This window comes from Phaseolus vulgaris, chromosome 6 (genome assembly GCF_051622355.1).
Source record: "Phaseolus vulgaris cultivar YP4 chromosome 6, ASM5162235v1, whole genome shotgun sequence".
NCBI lineage: Eukaryota > Viridiplantae > Streptophyta > Magnoliopsida > Fabales > Fabaceae > Phaseolus > Phaseolus vulgaris.
The window spans coordinates 26,978,999-27,002,047 of record NC_143503.1 but is presented as its reverse complement, the minus strand read 5'-3'; the positions used below and the strand labels follow the sequence as shown (position 1 = coordinate 27,002,047).

The 23,049-nt window shown below is 27.1% G+C and overlaps 1 protein-coding gene across 1 annotated transcript; it reads right to left on the bottom strand.

The window, feature by feature from the left end:
• Positions 1-4,813: 4,813 nt before the first annotated feature.
• On the bottom strand, positions 4,814-6,661 carry LOC137831714 (transcription factor bHLH94). Its single transcript, XM_068639500.1, has 3 exons — positions 5,978-6,661; positions 5,301-5,690; positions 4,814-5,095 (listed from the first exon to the last, which is right to left on the bottom strand). Exons 1-3 carry the CDS (start codon positions 6,467-6,469, stop codon positions 5,012-5,014), a joined length of 966 nt encoding a protein of 321 aa, XP_068495601.1. The 5' UTR covers positions 6,470-6,661; the 3' UTR covers positions 4,814-5,011.
• Positions 6,662-23,049: the final 16,388 nt, after the last annotated feature.

Below are 23,049 nucleotides of genomic sequence, written 5' to 3'. Positions count from 1 at the left end.
GTACAAGGATTTCTGTAAAAAAAAGTATAAAGGGGATTGCACTCTTTCTGTATTCCTGCAGATTGTACAAGGATCAAAATGAAAGGAATAAGAATCTATGACCATGGCAGCTTTCACTTATGAGGGCAAGGAAACAAATTATTCATTAAAGTACATTAAATTTGATAAACTAAATATATAACCAACTTTATTTTCAATCTTGAAATTTATATAAACTAATTATATTCATAAAGCTATATTTACAATAATTTATATACTATGATTTATTTATAATTTTCAACATATCTTTCACATCGAGATTTGTCATGTATGATTCGATAATCGATAGTAATGACCTAATCAAGATAACAAATTTTTGTTAAAATAAATTTTAAACAACTCTCGTATTAAGAAATAGTAATGAACTAATAAAAACAATAAATTTTTATTAAAATAAGTTTTAAATAATTTTATATTAAGAAAGTTAGTTTTAAGTTTAATTCAATCATACAAAATCAATTTATAAGATAAGGTTTGTAACTATATATATAAGTTAAGATAAGTTAAGATATCGAGTTTATTTTTTTAGTGAATATAGTTTAAAGTTTTAAGTAAACACATAATTTTTGTTTGAATGTATGAACCAAAACTAGGTTATCATGCTCCACATGTTTAAACTTGCTACATCCGAAAAACTAGTAGTGAGGTATAAAGAATTTGAGTATTCTTTATGGATTTAATAATGCTGTCGCGTCATGGAATTGGAATTTCGGGCCCAACCGAGCTTGGGCTACAATAATTGAACTTTTCTGAAAAGCCTCATTATTACACAGCAAGAAAGAATGTGTTTGGGCCAGCCTCTTTTGGCGTTGATTGTCATAAACATTCATGAATAACATCAGAACCTGCACACACCATTTAGCCACAACAACTAAGTAATCAACACCTCTTTGACTCAATCTTCTGTTCCATTTTAGTAGCTTCATTCATTCATTCTTCACACTGCTTCAATTGCAAAGAAAAAGGGTATGCTACTTTTTATGTGTTATGCTTCTTAACAAATTGCATCACACACTAATTAATCTCAAAAGATCACTCAATTCCACTGTGTAGCCTAACTTTGATGTGGACCTATTCACTGCATAATCCCATTCACTTCAATTATTACTCTCTTTCTCCACTTTTATGTCATTTCCCGTTATGGGGTGATTGTCATGGTTCTAACAAATACCTTTATGTCTTTTTACTTTATTCTATTATGTTTTCTATCACAGAAAAAAATAAAGAAAGTCACTATCTTCTGTCTCCGTGCTACTTCTCTATACCTTCCCTTCAACTTTGTGTGTATGTGTGTCTATGTTCTATGCTGCAAACAAAACACTTTCAACTCTTTTTCTTTTTGTTTCTTTTCTATTTTCCTCAAAGCTGCAACACAACCCTATTCTCTGTGTCTTTGCATAAACAGTACTTAACTTAACACCACTTTTTCCATCCAAAATTTTTAGTATATTATAAAGTTAACAACCCTTTTGCTTCATCCACTTTATTTTCTACCAGTAACACTTAATTGGTCAGTTTAGTCTCCAAACATATGCTCTCAGCATTTTCCTAAATTTCAAGACAGCTAAAGAAACAAAATGAGTATTTGCTGAACTCTAAACAAAAGAAATTTTGGTTTTACTATGAATTAAAATCTGATGTTTGAAATATGTTGGAATCTATGTAGTAAATGTTGGAAGGAAGAGAACAGGGAGATGAAGACAAATAGGTGTTAGAGTTGGAATCTTCCAAAAGACAACCCTGGAGCTTCATCAACAACCAATGAATTGTTATTATAAAATATACATATTTTGGTGGAGTTCAGAAAGAGCCTTGGTACCATTGATTTAGAATCTGACAATTAAAAATAGGGGAAGGGACCTAACATATATTGCAAAGGACAGTAAAATCTGCAAAGGACATCAATCGCACTATCATCATCTTATCTTTTACCCTCTTATCCTGTGCTTTCTACTCTTTCTTTCTTTCTTATTTTTTCTTTAATCTTCCTATGAAGATGATACTCATTTTCATCTGACACTACTTTATGCACAAAGTTCAAACATGAATGAATTACACTTCATGTGACGACTACTTCTCGATCCTATGAAAATACCATTTTATTTTACAGCTTCAATGCTCAAAGATTCTTGGATTCAACATGGCTTTCTGACCACTATAATGAAAATTCCATTGATTTTCTTAGGGTAGTAAAAAAATCACCCTTTAAATATAAGAATGTAAGTTGTGTTGAAAATGTTTTGTACTGATGTGATGATGCTAATTGAGTCTGTGGAATGTAGCTATCATGATGAGTTTATGCAATGCAGCCACCATGATGACTTACTGACCCTTACTTGATCAAGAACATCTCTTGTAACATTGGAAAACAGTTAGTTGAACAAGAAGATATCCCTGTTATAAAACTGGAAAAATGAATGTATCTGATGTTACCATTATTTTGGATTTGGATGGAGAAGAAGGGATTTTCTTTCACCTAACCAAAAGAAGGAAAATAACAAGGTTTTAAATTTGAGAAAATAAAGATCATAGTTGAAGACCCATTTCTTGATAAGAAGTCAATTACGATGAGTCCAATAAGCAATCATCATGGAAACTAAAATCTGAAACACATGCAAAAGATTTTGAGCAGAAAGTTAAATAAATGAAGGAAGGGAAAAGGGTTTCACCAAGACATGTTACTGTTTTTGTTGACTCAAATGATGACATTAATAAGCAATTGCTAACACTCAAATCACCCAAAATGAAAATATTAACCACAAAAAAAGGTTTTATGCTCACTTTTCAACAATGGTTCAAAATATATTTGTAACTTTACCATTTGAGTTATTCGATGACCCCACCACAACACAACTTTGTTTTTATTTTTATTTTATGTTTTCACCTAGGAATTCGACTACGAATATAGTACAAGTTGATGGGACCATTGTTTTTACCTTCAATGCCCTAATCATTTGAATTTTTTGAATAGTTATTAAAAAAATTATGGAGGCAGAAAGTGAAAAAGAATGCATGAAGAATGATCCCTATAATAACTCACCTACTTTTCTGTAACAGCCACCATTAATCAATTCTTTTTCCTTTCTCACTCTCTCTTCTTCTCCAGTCAACACCTGTCATTATCATGCTCTGTTTCTCAAAAACACTTCTCTATTCCTGCAAATATTTTGAGTTACATTCTCTTCTAAATTGTATATAAAAGATTAATATTATTGTATATTTTTTTTTACAATAACTTGTATATAAGAGAGAATTAGAAAGTGAAAAAAAAAATAGTGTACCATCCCCGACCAACACCCTCTTGGCCACAATTAAATTTCAATTAAATATAATATCAAATTGAGAATTACAGATAAAATTATGTTATCAGATTGTATTAATAAAAATAAAGTATATATTTATTAAGTATTAATTATATTAAATCACTTATCATCGAAAACTAATTAAATCATAGAAAAATCTTTTTCAGATATTGATTTAATATAATCTGATCGAAAATCGAAATCTTCTTGACTCAACTAGGAACAAGTAATGTTATTATGGATATAAAAATAAATAAATTAGAATAACGTTTATGGGATTTTCTCAAATTATATTTATATTTTTTTATTATTGTTATAATGGTCTCCCTTGCTAGAGGGTATAATATTTTTAAACTTAAATTGTAATGTAAAAAGAAATAATAATAATAATAATAAAATGTTTTTAAAATAGAGATTTACAAAATTGACGTCTTGGTATAATTTGAGAAAATTTCAAGGAATGTAAAGAAAGAAAGATAGTGTAAAAAAATTATAAAATTTAGGTATTTTTTTATTTTCTTGTTTTGGCGCAGTATAATTAAAACCATTCATTTTAAGTCTTATATGTGCACGGTATTTTTTTTATATTTTATAGTTATAATAAACTTAGATGGTGAAAATTAAAAAGGATTAAAAAATTTATGTAAAAGGACTAAATATTAAAATAATATTATGAAAACAAAAAAAAAATTCTGAAATATAGATACTAAAAGATGAAATTTATATGATCATATATAGACAGTAAATGATTAATTAAAAAAATGAAGTTAAAAGGGGGTTCTTTTATTTAATAGTATATTGAACCAACAATCTCTCATTCTCTTTGCCATTCCATTGTGCTAGAAACATGACCTAAAAAGTCTAATAAATAAATAGTTTTGAAACATAACTAAAGAAGATCAATGAAAGGAAAAATATTTTGATTATGACAGAAGTGTTTACTTAATATGATAAAGGGAAAAATGACTTGATCATGACAAAAGTAAAAGGAACAAAAGATGTTTCTTTTTAAGTTGGATGATGTTTTAAAGACAGGTAAAAGAGGATTGAAAGGAATTAAAAATGGAATTGACATGAATTGTTTAGTATTATAATTACAATAATGGAACACAAGACATCAATTTATGAGTAGATTGGTGAATTGAACTTGGTCAGCTTCCTAATGATAATGATAAGAAGAATCATCAGAATTCCACACATGTTACTTTAACTGGTGGTTGTTAGAAGTAAAAAGTGTAACAAGGTGGAAAAATTGAGTGAATCTGCTAAAATCTTTGTCTGTGTTTTTTATTCAAAGTTACTTTGAGATACTCTGAGATTAAGATGGCCAACTGCTATTAAAGCAATGTAGCAGAATACACTACAATGTTCTCAAGCAGAATACACAGAGAAGAAAGAGAGAAGGATCAAAATTAGAAGTAGCTACAAAGAAAAAGAAAAGGAAAAAGAAAGAAAGACAATGTGAGAAGGAATAAACCAAAAACTTCCTCCAAGGACCCCACATTGATCAAGGTGCTTCAGTAGATTAACAACAGTTGAACAGCCGTTGCAATAATTAGATACAACTTGAAAACAAAAAATAAAGCAAAGAAGAAACAAATATAATAGGGTCTTTATCAGGTTAAAAAAATTGGGCTAAATTAGCTCAACTTCAGATCCTAATTCAGCATTCACTCTTGTTGGATCCTATTCAGCATTTGGTATACAGCTGCAGCTATCTCATCCACTGATCCCAGCTTGCAATCTTCTTCAACCTTCAACAACATTTGGAAAACTTCAGTGCTTACAGAGACATGTATCATAATGTTTTTTACAACAATTAGACAGCATTTGTTAATTTATTTCTCAATGTGTTCAAAAGTGCTTTCACTTTGAAAGTGAAATTGCTACTGCAGTTTGAAATTTTGATGTGTGTATGGAGAAGAAAAGAACAGCAAGAGAAAGGTAACTAGCACAAACCTTGACACTGAGAGAATAGAGGACAATTTCCTTGGTGGTGGTAACATTTAGGTGCAGGATTGTGAGACGCATGCCATGCAAACTAGATACTATTTTCAAGAGCTGCTTTGGCCGTTTCTTGGATCTTATTTTGAGATTTGCATGGCTCTCTACCATTGTCACTTCTATGTCAGCAATGCCAGACTGAACCTCACCCTTTTGCTCACTCATGGCTGCAGAGTTATCACAGCCACCACTGGCACTTGTTGAGTACTGAGGAAATGAGAAGAACTCAGAAAAGGGCACATCAGGTTTCCCCTCTTTTTCCTTCTGAGCACCAAGAAATTGCAGCCTCTGCTCAAGCTCCTTAACAAAGTTGATAGCACCCCCAATAATAGATGCTTGATCACCCTGCATTCCTCAATGAATTGAATCAAAACAGAAACAGTTAAACCCCTTACAAGAAGTATAAAGAATGCAAATTAGTACCTTAAACTTGGTCCATATGTATATTTGGATCCTAATTCTTTGGCTAATTGTTAACTAATTCTTGGAAGGTTACTTTACATATTTTAAACAGCATGAAGTGAACCACAGATGATACAAAACTTGAAGAAGACATTAAATTGAAGATTTCCCTTTCAAGAAAGTGAAAAGCAGAAGCATGTTTTGGAGGAGGAAATGTGTGATTGAAGTACCCTTTGGACGTAAGATTCAGGCATTAGAGAGCGAAGAACAGAGAGGTACTCGTTCATTTGCTTCCTTCTGTTGCGCTCTACAGCAATGTGAGTCATTCTCTGGTTCTCAATCTCTTCCTTATTCTTCCTGCTTTTGGTTCTGCGCCTCTTGGGACGAGCTGGGGTAGAAACTGAACTATCTAAGTTGTTCTGCGTGTTGCTGGTTTCTGAAGGAGGATTTGATGCATTCATGTTGTGAGGCAACAAGGATGGAGGAGAAGAGTTCCATTCTCCATAGGGACAATTCTCTGTTTGGTTGTCCATAAAAGTGACACAAGCTTGGTCTTCTTTTTCAAGGGTGAAATCTGCATAACCCCAGTTGCCTGCAGCAGCAGCTTCTAACAAGTTGTTGTAGTTGTAGGGGTCTTTGATTGCACAGCCAAACGGGTCCTGGGGTTGGGGATATACTACTGCTTCTAACGCCATTACTCTCTCTCCCTCAGACAAACACATGCACAAAATTTTGCTGTGGGTGCCCTGAAACAAGAACAAGAAGAAGATGAAGATGGAAAGTGCCAAGTTGCATGCTATTGAGGAATGTTTCTGAGCATTTAAAGGCCCTTCAGTTTGAGGTGAAGCTGAAGTAAGACACAAAATGCACAGTGCTTAGAGAACCTATGTATTAGGATTTTACAGTACCCAAAAACAACAAAACACTACTCTTTTCTGATACATATTTTACTATTTAGTACTACTTACTATTAATTAAAAACTATAGACTTTAAAAAAACTCATTAAATAAAATTTAATTTTTTAATAAATTTTAGAGACAATAACAGAAATAAATTTAAAATGATGTGTTAAATAATGTGGGGTTGAAGTACAAACAATAAATAAATACCTATTTGTATCCTATATAGGAGCAAACAAATTTGAACAAGAATAAGAACAATAAGGAATTTTTTTGGACAGCATGGAACATTAAGAATTCGAATTTAGACTTCACATAACTTAAGTACAAAAACTCTGATATTATTTCAGAAACTTGCTCTCCAATTATAAGGTGAAAGATACATAAAAGAATCATTATATATATATATATATATATATATTTGAAATTAAAATGTAGGGTCTTTGTGGCTAGATATTGGATCACACATTATACTATAAGTACAAAAGAGTTTTTGCATACAAGAAATTGTTAGCTAAAATCTTTTTTTTTTATCAAATTTATTCATATATAAGAAAACGAAATAAAAATTTAATTTAATTTATATATGTTAAAATTAAAGTGTGAAGTTGAGAATCTCATATTAGAGGAAGATGAACAATATATAAAAAAAATAAAAATAAAAATTATTATCTTGAAATTTTAAAAGGTGAAGAACCTCTTATGTGAATTAACTTAAAATCTAAATTTCTAAATATTTAATCAATAGAAGAAAAAAAACAATATATAAATTAATTTAAAAATAAACTATATAAAATTGTTATACCAGTAGGGTATCAATGTTTGTATTTAAAAACTCATTATGTCATCTCATTATTCTAATAAATTTCTTAGCCTTTTTCTTTATTGTAAAAACTTTTCACACGTAAACGTAAATGACAATAAAAAATATTTTTTGTAAGAAACAAACAACAAATCAAAAGAGACGGTAAAATAATATTTCGTCTATGCTAAAAAAAGTATAAGAAGTCAATTTTATCTACTTTTAGATTATTTAATGATATTTTAAAAATATATTAATTTTAATCAATATTTAACACTTATTTATATTATTGTAGTATGTAATCACGTGTCTTAATTAGCATTTAGAATCCAATATAGAGAAATGTTCACAAGAAAGCCTCGTGCTTACTATTCAGAGCATTGACTCTCCAACAGTACAGAGACAAATAGTTGCTTTATTGGAAAAATCAAATTTCACAAAACAAAAAATAAATTATTGAGAAAATCTACTGAAATTAGATAATATATTGACCTTATTAATCTATTCATCAATTGATTGATAATGAGTGAATGATTATTGTAATATCATGTTTAATTATATATGTGTCTCAATTGAAAAAAATAATATTGATGAATTTAGCATGTGTATTTTCATTAGTTCTTTGTATTATTTTTTATTTTTTTTTAAACGGACATATATATAATACATAATATATTTTATTAATTTCTGCAATATATTGAGGGCTTGGACAGGTGGATTTGACTGGATGAAAGATCAATTTATTAACTAATTTTGTAATTTTTAAAAAAATAGCATTTTAGAATAAGCGAAAATCAATCACCATAAAAGATGAAGTGAAAACCAATTCTGAAAGGATTTTTCCCAAAATTTTATTTTCATTTAAACTCAAAATCAAAATGTTTTAAGGTAAAATAGAGCACATATTTAACGAGAAACACACCGGTATAAATTATTTTACTGATATTATCAAATTTTATATTATAAAATATATAAGTTTGTTTTCATATTAACTGTTAATTTTTATTTCTATAATTTTACGATGTATTAATTTATCGTTTTGTCCTTTATTAGTTATATTATACATATTTTTTTATGTATCCATATTTTTAATTTTAATCATAAAATAAATTTATAAATTATTTTTCTGATCGACTTTCATGGTAGAAATTTAATCTTATCACAAAAAAACATTATACAAACATTGTGCCTTGGATCCTTAAAATAAGATCTTAAAATAAAAGAGTAATGATTAGTTTGTATATAAAAAACAACTCTTAATATTAATTTAAAAAATAAAAAAATAATTTATTTTTAGGTGATTTATATAAAATGATAAAATATTTTTTTCATAATTTTAAAAGATAAAATAATAAAATAAGATATATTAATAAAAATAAAATCAGAAAAAATATATAAAAAAATAGTTACGAAAAATAATTCTCTATATAAGTATAAATAACTATGGTTAACAACAATGTTCTATTTTATTAAAAGTAAAATCGGGTAATATAATTAGTTTTTTATTCCAACTTTCATGGTACTTTAAATATTTTTTAAACGTGTACATTAAACGTCAAGAATTTTTACAATTTTTATTTTAATAATATAAAACTGTTTATAATAATATTGTATTTATAATTTTTTTATTATTATTATAGTACTTTCTCAATCACAATTTAATTATAATAAAATAATTAACTCACAATCTGTGTCTGAACTAGTTTTGATCTAGTTTGAAAATTATTATTTGATGATAAAACACAAAGCGAAGGAGATAAACATGAATTTGAATACTCCTAACAAATAACTAATCTTTATCTTTAAAAAAAAAATAACAGATATATTACAAGTAAGACTTTTTTATACGAAAAAAATAGGAGTTTCTCACGTGAATATATTTAATCCAAAAATTGTGATCCGTGTAAATATAAAATGTGCTTAAAGTTTCGTATTTGAATTATTAATAATTTCGTCTGTCCATACTCATAAACACTTTATCTAATGAAAGTTGAATTATTAAAAGTTCAAAGAATAATGTATTATACAAAATCAATATAACACATTATTTTCATTTCACATTAAACCATTAATGTGAGAGAAAGAGACAAATATGTAATTGTTTCTAGTGTTTTAGTAACAAGGACAAGGTACTGGTTAAAAGTAAAATAACATTCTGTGGTATAATTTAAAAAATCAGCTTTTCAAGTAATTAAAAAACTGTGTTAATTTTGGGTTGATAAATTAATTAAAATAAATGAAAGAAAATAGAATGGCACGTGAATGCCCCTTGCAAAAAGAAAAAAAAAACATTTTAGTTTTACCTGGTTCTGATGGGTATCATTCACTACAATGTTGTAACAACCCATGAAAGTTAATGGAAGAGGATGAAGGGGCGCGCGTGTGAGTCAAGGAGCGTTTAGAGCCTCAAGTGAAGGGAGCGTTGGGACACGGAGGAGTGGAGGCGCGTGAAGAAAGTTGAAAGACAAAAAGAGAAAGGAGTTGGTGATTTGGTAATAAGACGGTCGGAAATAGGAGTAGACGCGAAAATGCAAATAAAAGAAAAGCTGAGAGAGTCAGAGATTCTTGCATTGCAAAGCTGAGAGAAAAAGGGTTAAGAAGTTTGTCCACACTTCGACGGTCAGAAAGTTGCAGAGAATCCATGTGCTTGAAAACTAAGGTGAACAAACAAAGTTTCCGAAACACCAAAGGGATTCCATTTGCAAACTCTTTTCAGCCAAGATCAGACTCAACATTTGCCCATAGATTATGCTGTTTCCACAGCTTTGCAGTTAACACAGACATCTATCTATCTATGCATTTCAAATAAATCTCACCCTGCTTTATAGTACTACAATGTAACAGTATTACTCATTCTTTTCATCCATCTTATTATGCTTTGTTTGGTTTTTTTGTTCTAATTGTTAAAACTTATTGAATGTGATTGCAGAGAAATGTCAAAGGTAGTAGTTTTGGATTGATTAAGCATAAGGGTATATTGAAAAGATTAAAAACACAAGCTATATTCAACACAGAAAATAGAAGTTTCAAGTAAGTATTGCGAGTATACTTGATAAATAATTAGCCAAACATATTATTAGTATGTAAGTAAATATAATTTTTATCTCTTAAAAAATTATAAATAGAAATCTTACATTACTTATTTTAGTTGAAACATTTAAACTAATATATATATATATATATATATATATATATATATAACACTACATTATATTATTGGAATGAGGTTTCATTTGGCTAACCACATATTTCCATAAATAAGATAAATAATCTTATCTCATGAACCCCATCTGAAATATTATTAATTTTATAATTTGAAAGTCTATTCTGATTTTGTTCTTAAAAAATATATTAAATTATTAAAAAATAAATATATTTAAATTATTCTTGACATTAATTCTTAAATGATAGAATATAATATATATATATATAAAACAACTTTGATACAAACTGTTACTGGTAAACTAAAAGGTTTTTTTATCATGATGGTTTTTTTTTTTATCAAAATGGTGTCCATTTAAAAATAATTATAAATTTAGGCAAGTCGTGCCAATTTGGCACGACTTCATATGCACAAATCGTTCCAATTTGACACGACTCTGTCATGTCATAATGAAGTCGTGCCAACTTAACACAACTTTTGTCCTGTCATACTGGAGTCGTGACAACTTGCCACGACTTCTGTCCTATCATAATTTTTTTTTTAAATTTTATTGTTTATATATTGGGTTGTAAGTAATGTAATGTAAAAAATTAATTTGATACATAATTTTCTAAGAGTGTTAGTTTTAAGGAACAAAAAATTGGATAATCGTATATCACAATTATTTTATTTTTTTCTGAAGTAATAATTTTTTTTATCACAATTCAAATATTACATTTTTTAAACCTGTTTATTTTTTTAATGTCATTTTTTTAATGTCATTTATATTAAAATATAAAAAGGTATAAGTAATGTAATTATTTTGAAATAATTAAATAATTTAAAAATAATTATATAAATTTTAAATAAGTCAAATAATATAAATAATTTGTAATTATTTTGAAATAATTAAATAATTTAAAAATAATTATATATCCAATTTTTTTTCCTTAAAACTAACACTCTTAGAAAATTATGTATCAAATTAATTTTTAACATTATATAACTTACTACCCAATATATAAACAATAAAATTTAAAAAAAATAAAAAATTAAGATGTGGCAGATTCGTGCCAAGTTGGCACGACTTCAGTATGACAGGGCAGAAGTCGTGCCAAGTTGGCACGACTTCATTATGATAGGACAGAAGTCGTGCCAAGTTGACACGACTTTAGTATGACATGACAGAGTCTTGTCAAATTGGAACGATTTGTGCATATGAACTCGTGTCAAATTGGCACGATTTGCCTAAATTTGTAATTTTTTTTAAACGGACTCCATTTTAGTAAAAACTAAAAAAAATAACCCCTAATCAAAAACCCAAACTAAAATCTGACTCAATAGTTAAAATACAACTTAATAGTATAACAATTCAAAAACTATTATTCAATTATGACTCAAGCTACTCTTTGTCACGGAACATAATCTCTTCTCGTGTTTTAGTTTCGCACATTATTCTAAATTATATCAGGGATAAATTTAAAATTACTAATAACTCATGGACATTATAAAATAATTAAAGAAATGAAAGTAGTTTTATTACTAAAACGCGTGATTGAAAATGGAAAAGAGAATTAATTAATGGTGATGATGATGATATATAGAAGCAATATGAAAATTGTAGACCCTAGTGGCACATAGTCATTATTGAATGAATGATTCAGAATTACTATTACATAATAGATATGTTGTACAAAGCTTTTGATTAACAGCTAAATTTGTTGGATAAACTGAAGGAATAGTCCAAAACACTCATTATTATAATTACTATAATAAATTAACATTATGCATAAGCATCTTGTCAGAAGTGTGAATGATCATAATCATATATATTCATAATGGTGGAGATGCTTCTAACAAAATGATGCTGTTGCCAATAACAGTTGTTTTAGTTACTATTAATTGGTGGATATAATTAACAACATTAATTACAACTCCGTGGCTTATCGTGGAAGTTATCATCATAAAAAACAAGAAAAATAAAATAAAATACATTAAATATACAACTGCTGTCGGTGTAGAACTATGTATTTAATTTTTTTTAAGAGTTTTATCACATATTTCACTACAAGAAAATTATGAGATAAAAATCAATTTTTTAGAGATAAAAATCAATTTTTTAGAGATCAAAATAATTAGTTGCAATAGTAACTAAATTACATTTTATTTTAAAAACTAAAAAAAAATGTTTCTAAATTAGTTTATATTACTTTTAAATAGTTTGTAAATTAGTATCTAATTAGCAACTAAGGTTTTAGAGACCAAATTTAGAAATTAAATATTTGGTAGTTAAAATATTGGTTGTTAATTAGCTACCAATTTAAAAATTATTTAACAATAATAGAAACTAATTTAGAAACCAATTTTTTTTTTTTAGTTTCTAAAATAGTCTCTAATTTAGTTACTATTGCAACTAATTATTTTGGTCTCTAAAAATTGGTTTCTATTTCATGATTTTCTTGTAGTGTTTACGGTAAGATTGTCCAATAAAAATATCTGTAATTTCTATGTAAAAAAACATAAGCACTAGCATCAAAATGTATATTTAGGTTTTGTTATATAAGAAAAGGCGTTATTTTATCAGTATTTGCAATTGTTGGTTAGATTGTTCTTATAGTTTTATTGTGTGATGGGTTAAACTCGATATTGTGGATAAATGGTCATTCACGATACTTGTATTTAAGATACTAATATATTATTTTAGCGTAAATCAAGGAGTTTTGAATAATCACAGACAACATTTATTATTAAATTAGGTCAATAACAAGATTGGATACAAAAGAGATAGGATAAATATTTTAGTATATATTAGAGAATACACAAGAAAGAAATATCATATCACACTAGGTTAAGAGCAACTTATTCTTACATTTATTCTTAATTAAACTGAATGTTCTAGATTTAAGATCGTCAATACTCTTATATAAAATAAGGTCAAATATTTTTTATGAAGCCAATGTTGTAATAAGGTGTAGTTTGCATAGTTTAAGATACTAATAATATTAGTTTTTGTTTAATGTTTATTAGGCTGAAATTAGGACTGATTTATACTTTCTTTTTACATCTTCCGCCTCCTATGGATGCTAGCTAATTAAGTTCTTTCTAGATTTAAACTCAAAAGTTGCATGTGACTCATATTAGACCTTAAATTTCTTCCTTCCAACTTTCATAAATGTCCTAATTAATTCCCTTAGCATTTGTTTGTGAACCCGTATTACACCAACTCTTCCATTTTTTATCTTCCTTCATAACTCAGAGATCAGCATTATGGCTCCCAAAATCAAAGTGAGAGATCTTCAAATGGTAGACTAAAAACCTCTTAGAGGGTTATCCTTTCAATGTAAATTTAATCTATGATTTAATGAGAGTAACATATTTTTTTCTTTTCAATACATTTTTAGTTTTACTTGAACATGTTAGATTCTCCATTTTTGTGAAATTTTAGAAACCATTTATGAGAAACATAATTTCCTAGTTTTTTTTAAAGGTGAACCAAACATAAAAGTACACTTTTCCAACATTTGACTCTCAAAAAGCTAAAGGTTATCTTGCTCTCAGCTTAATTCTTAATGTGTCATTAAAAAAATATTAAATAATAAATAAATTTAAAGATAAAAATAATTAGTTATTATATTGACTAAATTAGATATTATTGTAAAGATTAAATAGTATTGATATTTAAAGTGGTTTATATTAATAAAAATTTATAAAAATAAATAAATTAGTGTTAAATTAATTATAAAAATTTTAGATATTAATATTTTAATTTTTAAAAAATTAATAGAGACTAATTTATAATATAAAATGGTTAGTAGTTAAAAAAATTTTGTAGTTAATTATTAAAATCAATTTATTTTTTTTATAAATTTGTATTAATAAAAAAATATTTTAGATATCGATAATTTTTTTAATTTATAAAATGATTCAATAATTTTTTTAATTTATAAAATATCTCGAATCTAATTAACATAGTAATTAATTATTTTAGTTTTTGTTTAATAATTTTTTTATAATTTGTAAGTTGAAATGTATGAAATGTGAAAAACGAAAATAAGAGTAAATGGTCCTAATCTTTGATTTTGGAGGACCAATGTCCAACTGGTGTGAGGTCAACCCACAGCAAAGTTCACTTGATATATGAAGTAGGTAATTAAAGTCACACAAATTATAATCACAATAGTAATCAATAATTAATAATTAATAATTAATTAGGGCTACGCCATTCTTTAGGTATTAGGCCGGCTGGTTTATCTCAGAGACCCAAATGACTTACACAAGTCAACCCACAATACTTATTCTCAATAATTGTACCCAAAATGGCCAACGCATTTACGTGACTTCTTTGTTTAAAATGCTTCTTTTTTCACACACACAAAAAGAAGAAGAGAGTAATAGCTTCATACATTATGCTAACAATCATTAAAATTAACACAAATATGATACTAAATAAGAAAAAAAAATATAGAAGCAATCCCCTGCAATATAGGCCAAGATGTCTCAGCATATAACCCAAATCTCTGTACCTGCAAGTACTTTGTAAGGTACATATATATGGTGGAAAACAACTAGCGTGAGTGTAGCAAATGAGGTAAACCCTGGGAGACATATAATGTTATGTAAATGGGGCCAACTATCCCTGCACTCATCACCAACTTGAAGGATCATCCATTTTACATATTATGCAATGTTTTTATTTGCATGTCCTGTCAATTGATTCCATCACGAGATACACAGCTATCTAAATTTTGAACTTCAAAATTTCTCAATCCCACCACCAAGCAATCAAGTTCAATCACTCACCACCATTTTTATAATAATATATGTCTTCCTACTAGGGTTTAGGGTTTAGTGCTTCAGCCTTTAGCCTCTTCTCCTATTGGATCATACGGAATATTTAAAATAAGTACTATTAAGTTCAAGTCAGATGTGTCTGAATTAAATTAAAATAAAAAAATTTATTATCTTACCAACTAAAAATTTTCATCTATTTATATTCTTAGTTATTAACCTGAATAGGTTAGGATAAATTTAAGTAAACTTATATCTTCTTAATCATGATTTAAATACATAATTGAGTTTTTTTAGTTACTAATCGTTTATACATTTTCTTTAGTTAGGTTGAGAAAACAAATGATTATTCTTAGCCGCTAAGTGTTGCATTTGGTCATGGTCAATATGCCGAGGTGCTGTGAGGATTTATTTTCATCGGTCACTCGGTATATAATACAATAATATATATATATATAGTTAATGGAAGACCAAATTTTAGTTATGGTATGGATTAAGTCGTTAATTTTACAGTGATAAAGACAATTAATGAAAAAAAATTGTCTGTATCAGGCTACGTAAGTGGGACGGAAACATTTAATTTCAAGGATTTAGATTTTGTTGTTGCCTAGACGAAACAAACGCAGCAGCCAGCAGGTCTAGTTTCACCCTTGTCCATTATGAATCAAATCCTATATATATATTAAATTTAACATGCATGTTCATGAATCATTGTCTTTATAGGTTTATCCAAGTGTATAACAGCTCATCACTCTCAAGAATCTCCATGTTTCATGTCAATTTTATTATTATATTAACCAATATTATCATCGCACAAAATCTTTACATGTTTAATGGGTTAGTATATAATAACAGTTTAAGTCATTTTAATTCATCTCTCACATTATATTCGGTTTATTAATAGCCGTTTTAAAGTCATTAACTAATCTTCCGTCTCTAATAAAAAAGTCCCTTCCTTTTATGGGAGAGGATAAAAAAAGTATTCATAATTAAATAATAACAACTTGAGTACTATTTTTTTTAATGGAATTAATTTTTAACTAAGACGTCTTTCAGTATTATAGTTAAAATCTGATTACACGGTAACACAAATCTCATTAATTTTTTAAAATTTTATTTATTTTAGTAATTTTGATCTATAAAATTATTTTAATTTTGATAAAAGAAACTAAGAAAGTACTAGCCTTGAATTTGCAGAAAGTTAGTAATTGGCAAATTGAATTACATTATCCAAGTTCTTTTTTTCTAATTAATTAATTGATTGATAAGACCAAGCTTGTATATTAAATGTTCCAAGAGTTTAGGATCCAAACTATGTTTTTATGGACTATTATAGTATTATTATGCTATATGTGGCAGGGACTACTTCACCGTTATTAACACTACATTTTGCTAAAAATTAAAATAAATTATAGAATTTTTTTTTTAAGCTAAGTAATTACCTCTTTCTTCACAAGTATTTTTGTGGTTGGTTCTTACATGATATGATTTTTCTATTCTTAACACTCACTCTGAATATACTGAGTAGGAATTGGTGTGTATATATATATATATATATATATATATATATATATATATATATATATATAAATAGTTGTACTAATTAATATATAGACTAATTTTTACACCAATGAAGTTGTCTTTAAAAAATTGCATTATCACTAACGTAAATTATACCGGCAAAAACAACTCTCGAACTTAGTGGCTAAATGTATTTTCATTATAAGTAGAATTTTTTATATTTCTTTTTTTTTTAAATATTTGCAGAAAAAAATCTATATATTTTAAAAAAAAATTCATGAAATATTCAAACAAACTTTATAAGAGTTGAAAATACTTTATAAAGGTAATTAATATAAAAATAATAACAATAATACTAATGAACATATAAAAAAACATGCATTATATTTTTATTAGTAAAAGAATAAATAAAATATATATAAAATATTTTTAAGAATGTTTCATTTCTGTTACATCTGACAAATAAATAAATGAAAAATTTAATAAAAAGGTGTGACAGCCACCCTAACCCCTAACAGACGAAAATTGTAGTGCTCAAAAGGCTATTGTCCACAACCAATTGCCATAATGCATACACCCTAACAGCCTTACAAATAAATTTTTCTCTTATCGACACAACCCTAAAAATGTAGCAATGAAACACAGCAGCATGCAAGTTGAATAATGTTTTAACGACAAATAATAAAATATTTAAAAGATACTTAAATTCTTAAAAACAATAAAAGATACACATACCTAAGATAAAAACAAAGACACTACATACCTGCGAAGCAGTAAAAGAGGGAGTAAACACTTTAAAATTACAGATATTGTTTCTTCTTACTCAGCATGTTATCATAATTTGAACATCCATGTCCCATCCTAATATTAGCTAAGCATTGGAGAATTAAAGCAAACTTCTCTTTGTCTTAGTGTCTATATCAATGCATAGAATAAAATATAATCAATATAAAGCACAAAAGCCTTATATAATATACTTAATTCATTGCTTATTGCTTCTTTGTTATATCTGATAGTAAAAAAGTACTGAAAAAAATATACATAATCACCGAATTAATGACAGAAAATAAGTAATATAGAATTTAATTTAATGTAGTTCAGTTACATCTACCCACATAATTATTATTTTTTGTTGCAAAATTACAAGTACAATTATTTTTATAAATAAATATTAAAAAAAACATAATAATTAAATTTATTCATTAAAATATTTTAATGTCTAATAGTCTAATCGAATTGATTTAGTTTCTCAATCCCTACTAACTGCACTAAGAAAAAAGCATTTGAGTGGTTTTTTTAGGACACAAAAAGTGAATTATTTCCAAAAGCATAGTGGTTGGGAATTTGCACACCTTGCTTCGAATGCCTATATGTTTTATTGAATCCAGAATCTGAGAAACAAGAATAAGAATAAGAGAGTGTTAAAAGGTGAGAAAATGAATAAGAAAAGGTAAAATGTTGTTGAAAAAATGTATACCGAAATGTAGAGGCAAAATGAAATTGCATTTGTTTAAGGTGGCGAAAATTGTTGTAGCGCCCACAATCCTCACCTACCCTTCTTTACGTCACCATCCAAAGTACCTTTGCATAATAATTATTATGATTCTCACAGTGAAATTTCCATTCACCTCCAATCAAACTCTTCTCAATGCCCTTTTTGCCGATCCTACACCTGAAAGGAACCTTTCTCCACTCTTCTAAACCCTTAATTATTCATTCATATATCAATTCCTCAATTCCTTTCAACACTATATACTTACTCTCTTCCGTTATCCATCACTCTTAGTACTTCGTATGTAGGTTTGTTGCTTTTCACTTACACACAGACGTTCCAATAGTATACAAAATCATAGAAAGTAAGAATAGAATGCGTGTGCTGATAAGTTGACTAATTTATGATTTATTCACAGAGAATCTTTTCATTGGTATATAATATGCTTCCATCTAGTCTGTTCTTAGAATTCTTGATTAATAGGTATAGTTTACCTATGTATCGTTTTTGTTAGTATATGGATTTTTGTCTAGTCCCTCTATATTTGTATTTTCTTTCTTCTTTTTTTTTAATAATATTTTTTTCATGTGATGACAAATTATTATTGTTACTTGAGATGTCAGTCTAACTGAGATTATGTCAAGTAGCATAATGATACCTAACATGAAATTTTTTTATAAAAAAAATACTAAAAAAATTATTAATATTTTAAATATTTATATTATTAATAAAAATTTATAAAATAATTTTTAAATTAGTATTAATCATTAACTATTTACTATTATATATTCTAAATTAGTCTCTATTAATATTATTAACTAATTTATAATTTAAAATATTAATAACTAAAATCTTGATAATTAATTTAGATATTAATTTAAAAAGTATTTATAATTTTTATTCATAATAAAAATGACTTTAGATATTAATAATTTTTTAACTTTTAAAATATTATTTAATTTAATTGACTAATTTTTAAAAAATTAAATTAAATTTATATTTAATAATTATTTAAGTTAATTAGACATTTGATACCTAATTCATTGAAGTGAACCACGTGTATGGTATATTATTATATAGGTGGTATTGTGCTTAGGAGAAGCAAAGGTTTGGGTATATAATAATATAGAGAATGAAGATCGAAAACAAAACCCTAGAATATGTAGGAAGGGTTACATGCATACGTGTATGGTTGAATTTATTGAGGAGAGAGATGGTTGAGGTGATTTGGATTGGACGTAAAGGACTTTGTCATCATGTGTTTGGAATCGCACCAAAATGTGGACTCATCTGAATCGTACACGTGTCTCTTCTTCTGTCACCATACATCACTCTACAGTACCACACAGTACCCAAAACCCTCAAAACAACGGCTTCCAATGAAAAACCACTTCCCCAAAGCTTAAAGCGGTTTCCAAAGAATAAGACAAACAAACAAACATGATAATTAACACTTTCCACCACTCTCACAGGCTCGTTCATCCTCCACAACACAGACATGCTTGTTTCAGAACATTACCAAGCCCAATTTTCAAGGTATTCAACCACATAAACCCTAAATACAATGTCAAATTAAATTATAAGTATAGAATATGGAAAATAAAGATCAAGTTATATTTAGATAACTTTTTACTAAGTATTGAAATACTAACAGGTAAAAAAATAATTTTTTTATTTCAACTGTGAAATTATAATTTCATATCATCTTAATTATTTATAATAAAAATTATAAAAATTTAATAATAATAATAAAGTGATGCAAATATTCATATTTTAATATTAAAAAAATAAATCAATTTTTATCATATAAAAAATATATAAAAATAGTTTTAAATTAACATAAATTATTTTAAATATAATACATGTGAAATAAACTTTTAATTTAAAGGTAGATTTTGAGAGAGAAAATTTTTATCCAATCAAAAACAAATTAAACAATATCATATTTAATAAAAATATTATATATATATATATATATATATACTGACACGATCGGACAATCCAGTGAGTCGGCCAGCATTCAAACCCTCTAACTACCTAACCACGATGAAAAGGTCACGTGACCGACCGACTCATGACGGCGAGTCATGGGTTGACCAAGTTAGCAAGGTTAAACCATAATTAAGGATTGTTTAACATAACCCTAAACATGAACCAACATTCTAATCCAACCCACCAACGAAGGCTCATTAAGGTAATATAAATAGCACAAACTCCAAGAACCAGGTACGTCATTATCTACAATACTCTGACACCCGAGTGCCGACACCCTTACTGACTTGAGCGTTGGAATGCCTTCTGCAGGTACCATCCCAGCCTGTAAGACCAGGCGACCGAGAGAAGGAAGGTGAAGCAGGAAATTTGTGACGACATCGACCGAACGAAGGAAGTGGAAGAGCAATCGTTCTCTAGATCCCAACACCCGTTCGAAAACAATATATAATCATATCATGTTATAAAATAGTATCTCTATATAATATTTATTTACAAAGTCGGATATCTCTTACTTGTCTTCTTCTTTGTCTTTAACTTATCAATTTTTAGTTAAGTGTCTTTCAGATCTCGGTAAAGATACCTGCAATTATATTTCGATGTGCAAATTAGTATTGATTTGAGGTTGAAATACGAATCTAAAATTAGACTTTTATTACCTTTAATTTTTGGACTATGTAATCTTCATGGTAAGGTTGCCAAGATGCCGAAAGTAAGACGATTGCTGGTTGGTATAGAGATACACAAGTTAGTTGCGAAGAGTATAAGAGGAGGTGTTAATCCGAAAATAAGTCATTTCTTTACCATGATGACACTTGTAATCGTTGATGAAGAGTTAATCCAACTGCTGAGATGATCAACAATGATTCACATTCACTTCACTATCTATAAATAACTGAGGGTTTATGAAAAACATTCTCTTAAAGGTAGATTTTTAAATAAAAGTATAATTCAATTAAAAATACATTAAACAATGTCATATTTAATAAAAATCTATTAATTTCTTTTATATATCTAACCATATCACCTTATATATTATTATAGATTAAATAACATATTAAATAGTATCTCTATAGTATATTGACATAGATATAATAAATAAATCATATAAAATAATAATAGTAATACATATATTTATCTATAATTAAAATTCATATAAATGCTAAAATTATAATAAGAATATTGATGCTGATAAAAATAATAATAAGAGAATATTGATAATACATATAAAATAAGCTATTACCAAAATGATCTACCAATTGCGATTCAATATTATTCTTTCTAAAATATTATAATTTGTTAATGAAACTATTTGTTTGATTTTTTTTCCTACAAATTCGATTTTTTCATTACAATTGGTATTTTTTATCTTGGATCTTTTGGGTTTTTTTTGTCTTCGATCTTGACAAAAGTATTTGTAATTATATTTTTTATGTTTAATAAGTTAGATCTTGGTTCGAGTAAGGGATATATATTGAAATTTAAAATTCCATTACCTTTCTCTTTGAAGTTTTGGGAAAAATGTATAACTCACTATTAATTTTGATTCTAATTGAATTGGAAAAAAATAAATCTAATTCAACTTAATTTAATGATGCAACTTACATAATTGAATGTATTTGGATTAGATGGATTGAATTGGCGGATTAATTTGACCTCATTCACATATATAGATATTATTTGAAGTGATTTTTAAAAGTGAATTTATGAATTTTATTAGATTATATACTAATTTAAAAATTAAAAGTGTCAATAGCGTAAGTCGTTCATTGTTATTCCTTTTAATTTATTTGAATAGCTTTCGTGATTAAACTATAAAAAAAACTAATTAAACAAAGTATCATTAATTTTCAAATAAGAATTATTTAAATGTATAATAAACGAGATGCTGCACGCATTAAGAATATTGAAATTAATATATTTTGAAATATTATTAACACAAACAATTTGTACTGACTAGTTCAAAATTATTATTAAGTATTTAAAAATATTGGTTTTGACATCATAATTATTAACAATGTTGACATAAATAATTTTTTCAGACTGTAATAAATTTTAATAATGTGTCAAATTTTATGTATATAATTTCCGTTTAATGTGAGTATTGTGCTTGTTGAATTGAAATTGTTATTAATTTTAATTACATTGTTACAAACATACTTCCATAACAAAAAGTTATTACGTATTATGCTAAATACAAATTTTTAAAGTATGTATCTTATGTGTGGATGAGATTTGAAAGAAAATGAGTAAAACGGCTAGGGTTGGGTCATTTCCATTTACTAATTTCTGATGAGCATTATGACGATTAAGATGATAATTGTTGCTTTGAATCTAAACTAAATTCCAAAATGCATAGAAGCTAGCTAAATAAAAGTGGTCTAGAGGACACTTTTTTATATTCTTGTCCCTTTGTTCATCTTGCATGTTTGATTTTTTGGGTCCCATAATAAAGTTGACAATGAAAACTTTTTCTTCATTTTTCTTTTCTTTTTTTGGCTTCTGGATAAACTAGGGTTTCTTAACTAATTAAAGTCCAGCACAAAAACATAACTTCAATTAAAATATACGAAAAATGGATCATACCACACATGCTTTCCTCCAACACCTTTATAAATTCTAAAATTTTTACTTTATCCCTTCTTATAGGAAGAATTATGCTTAG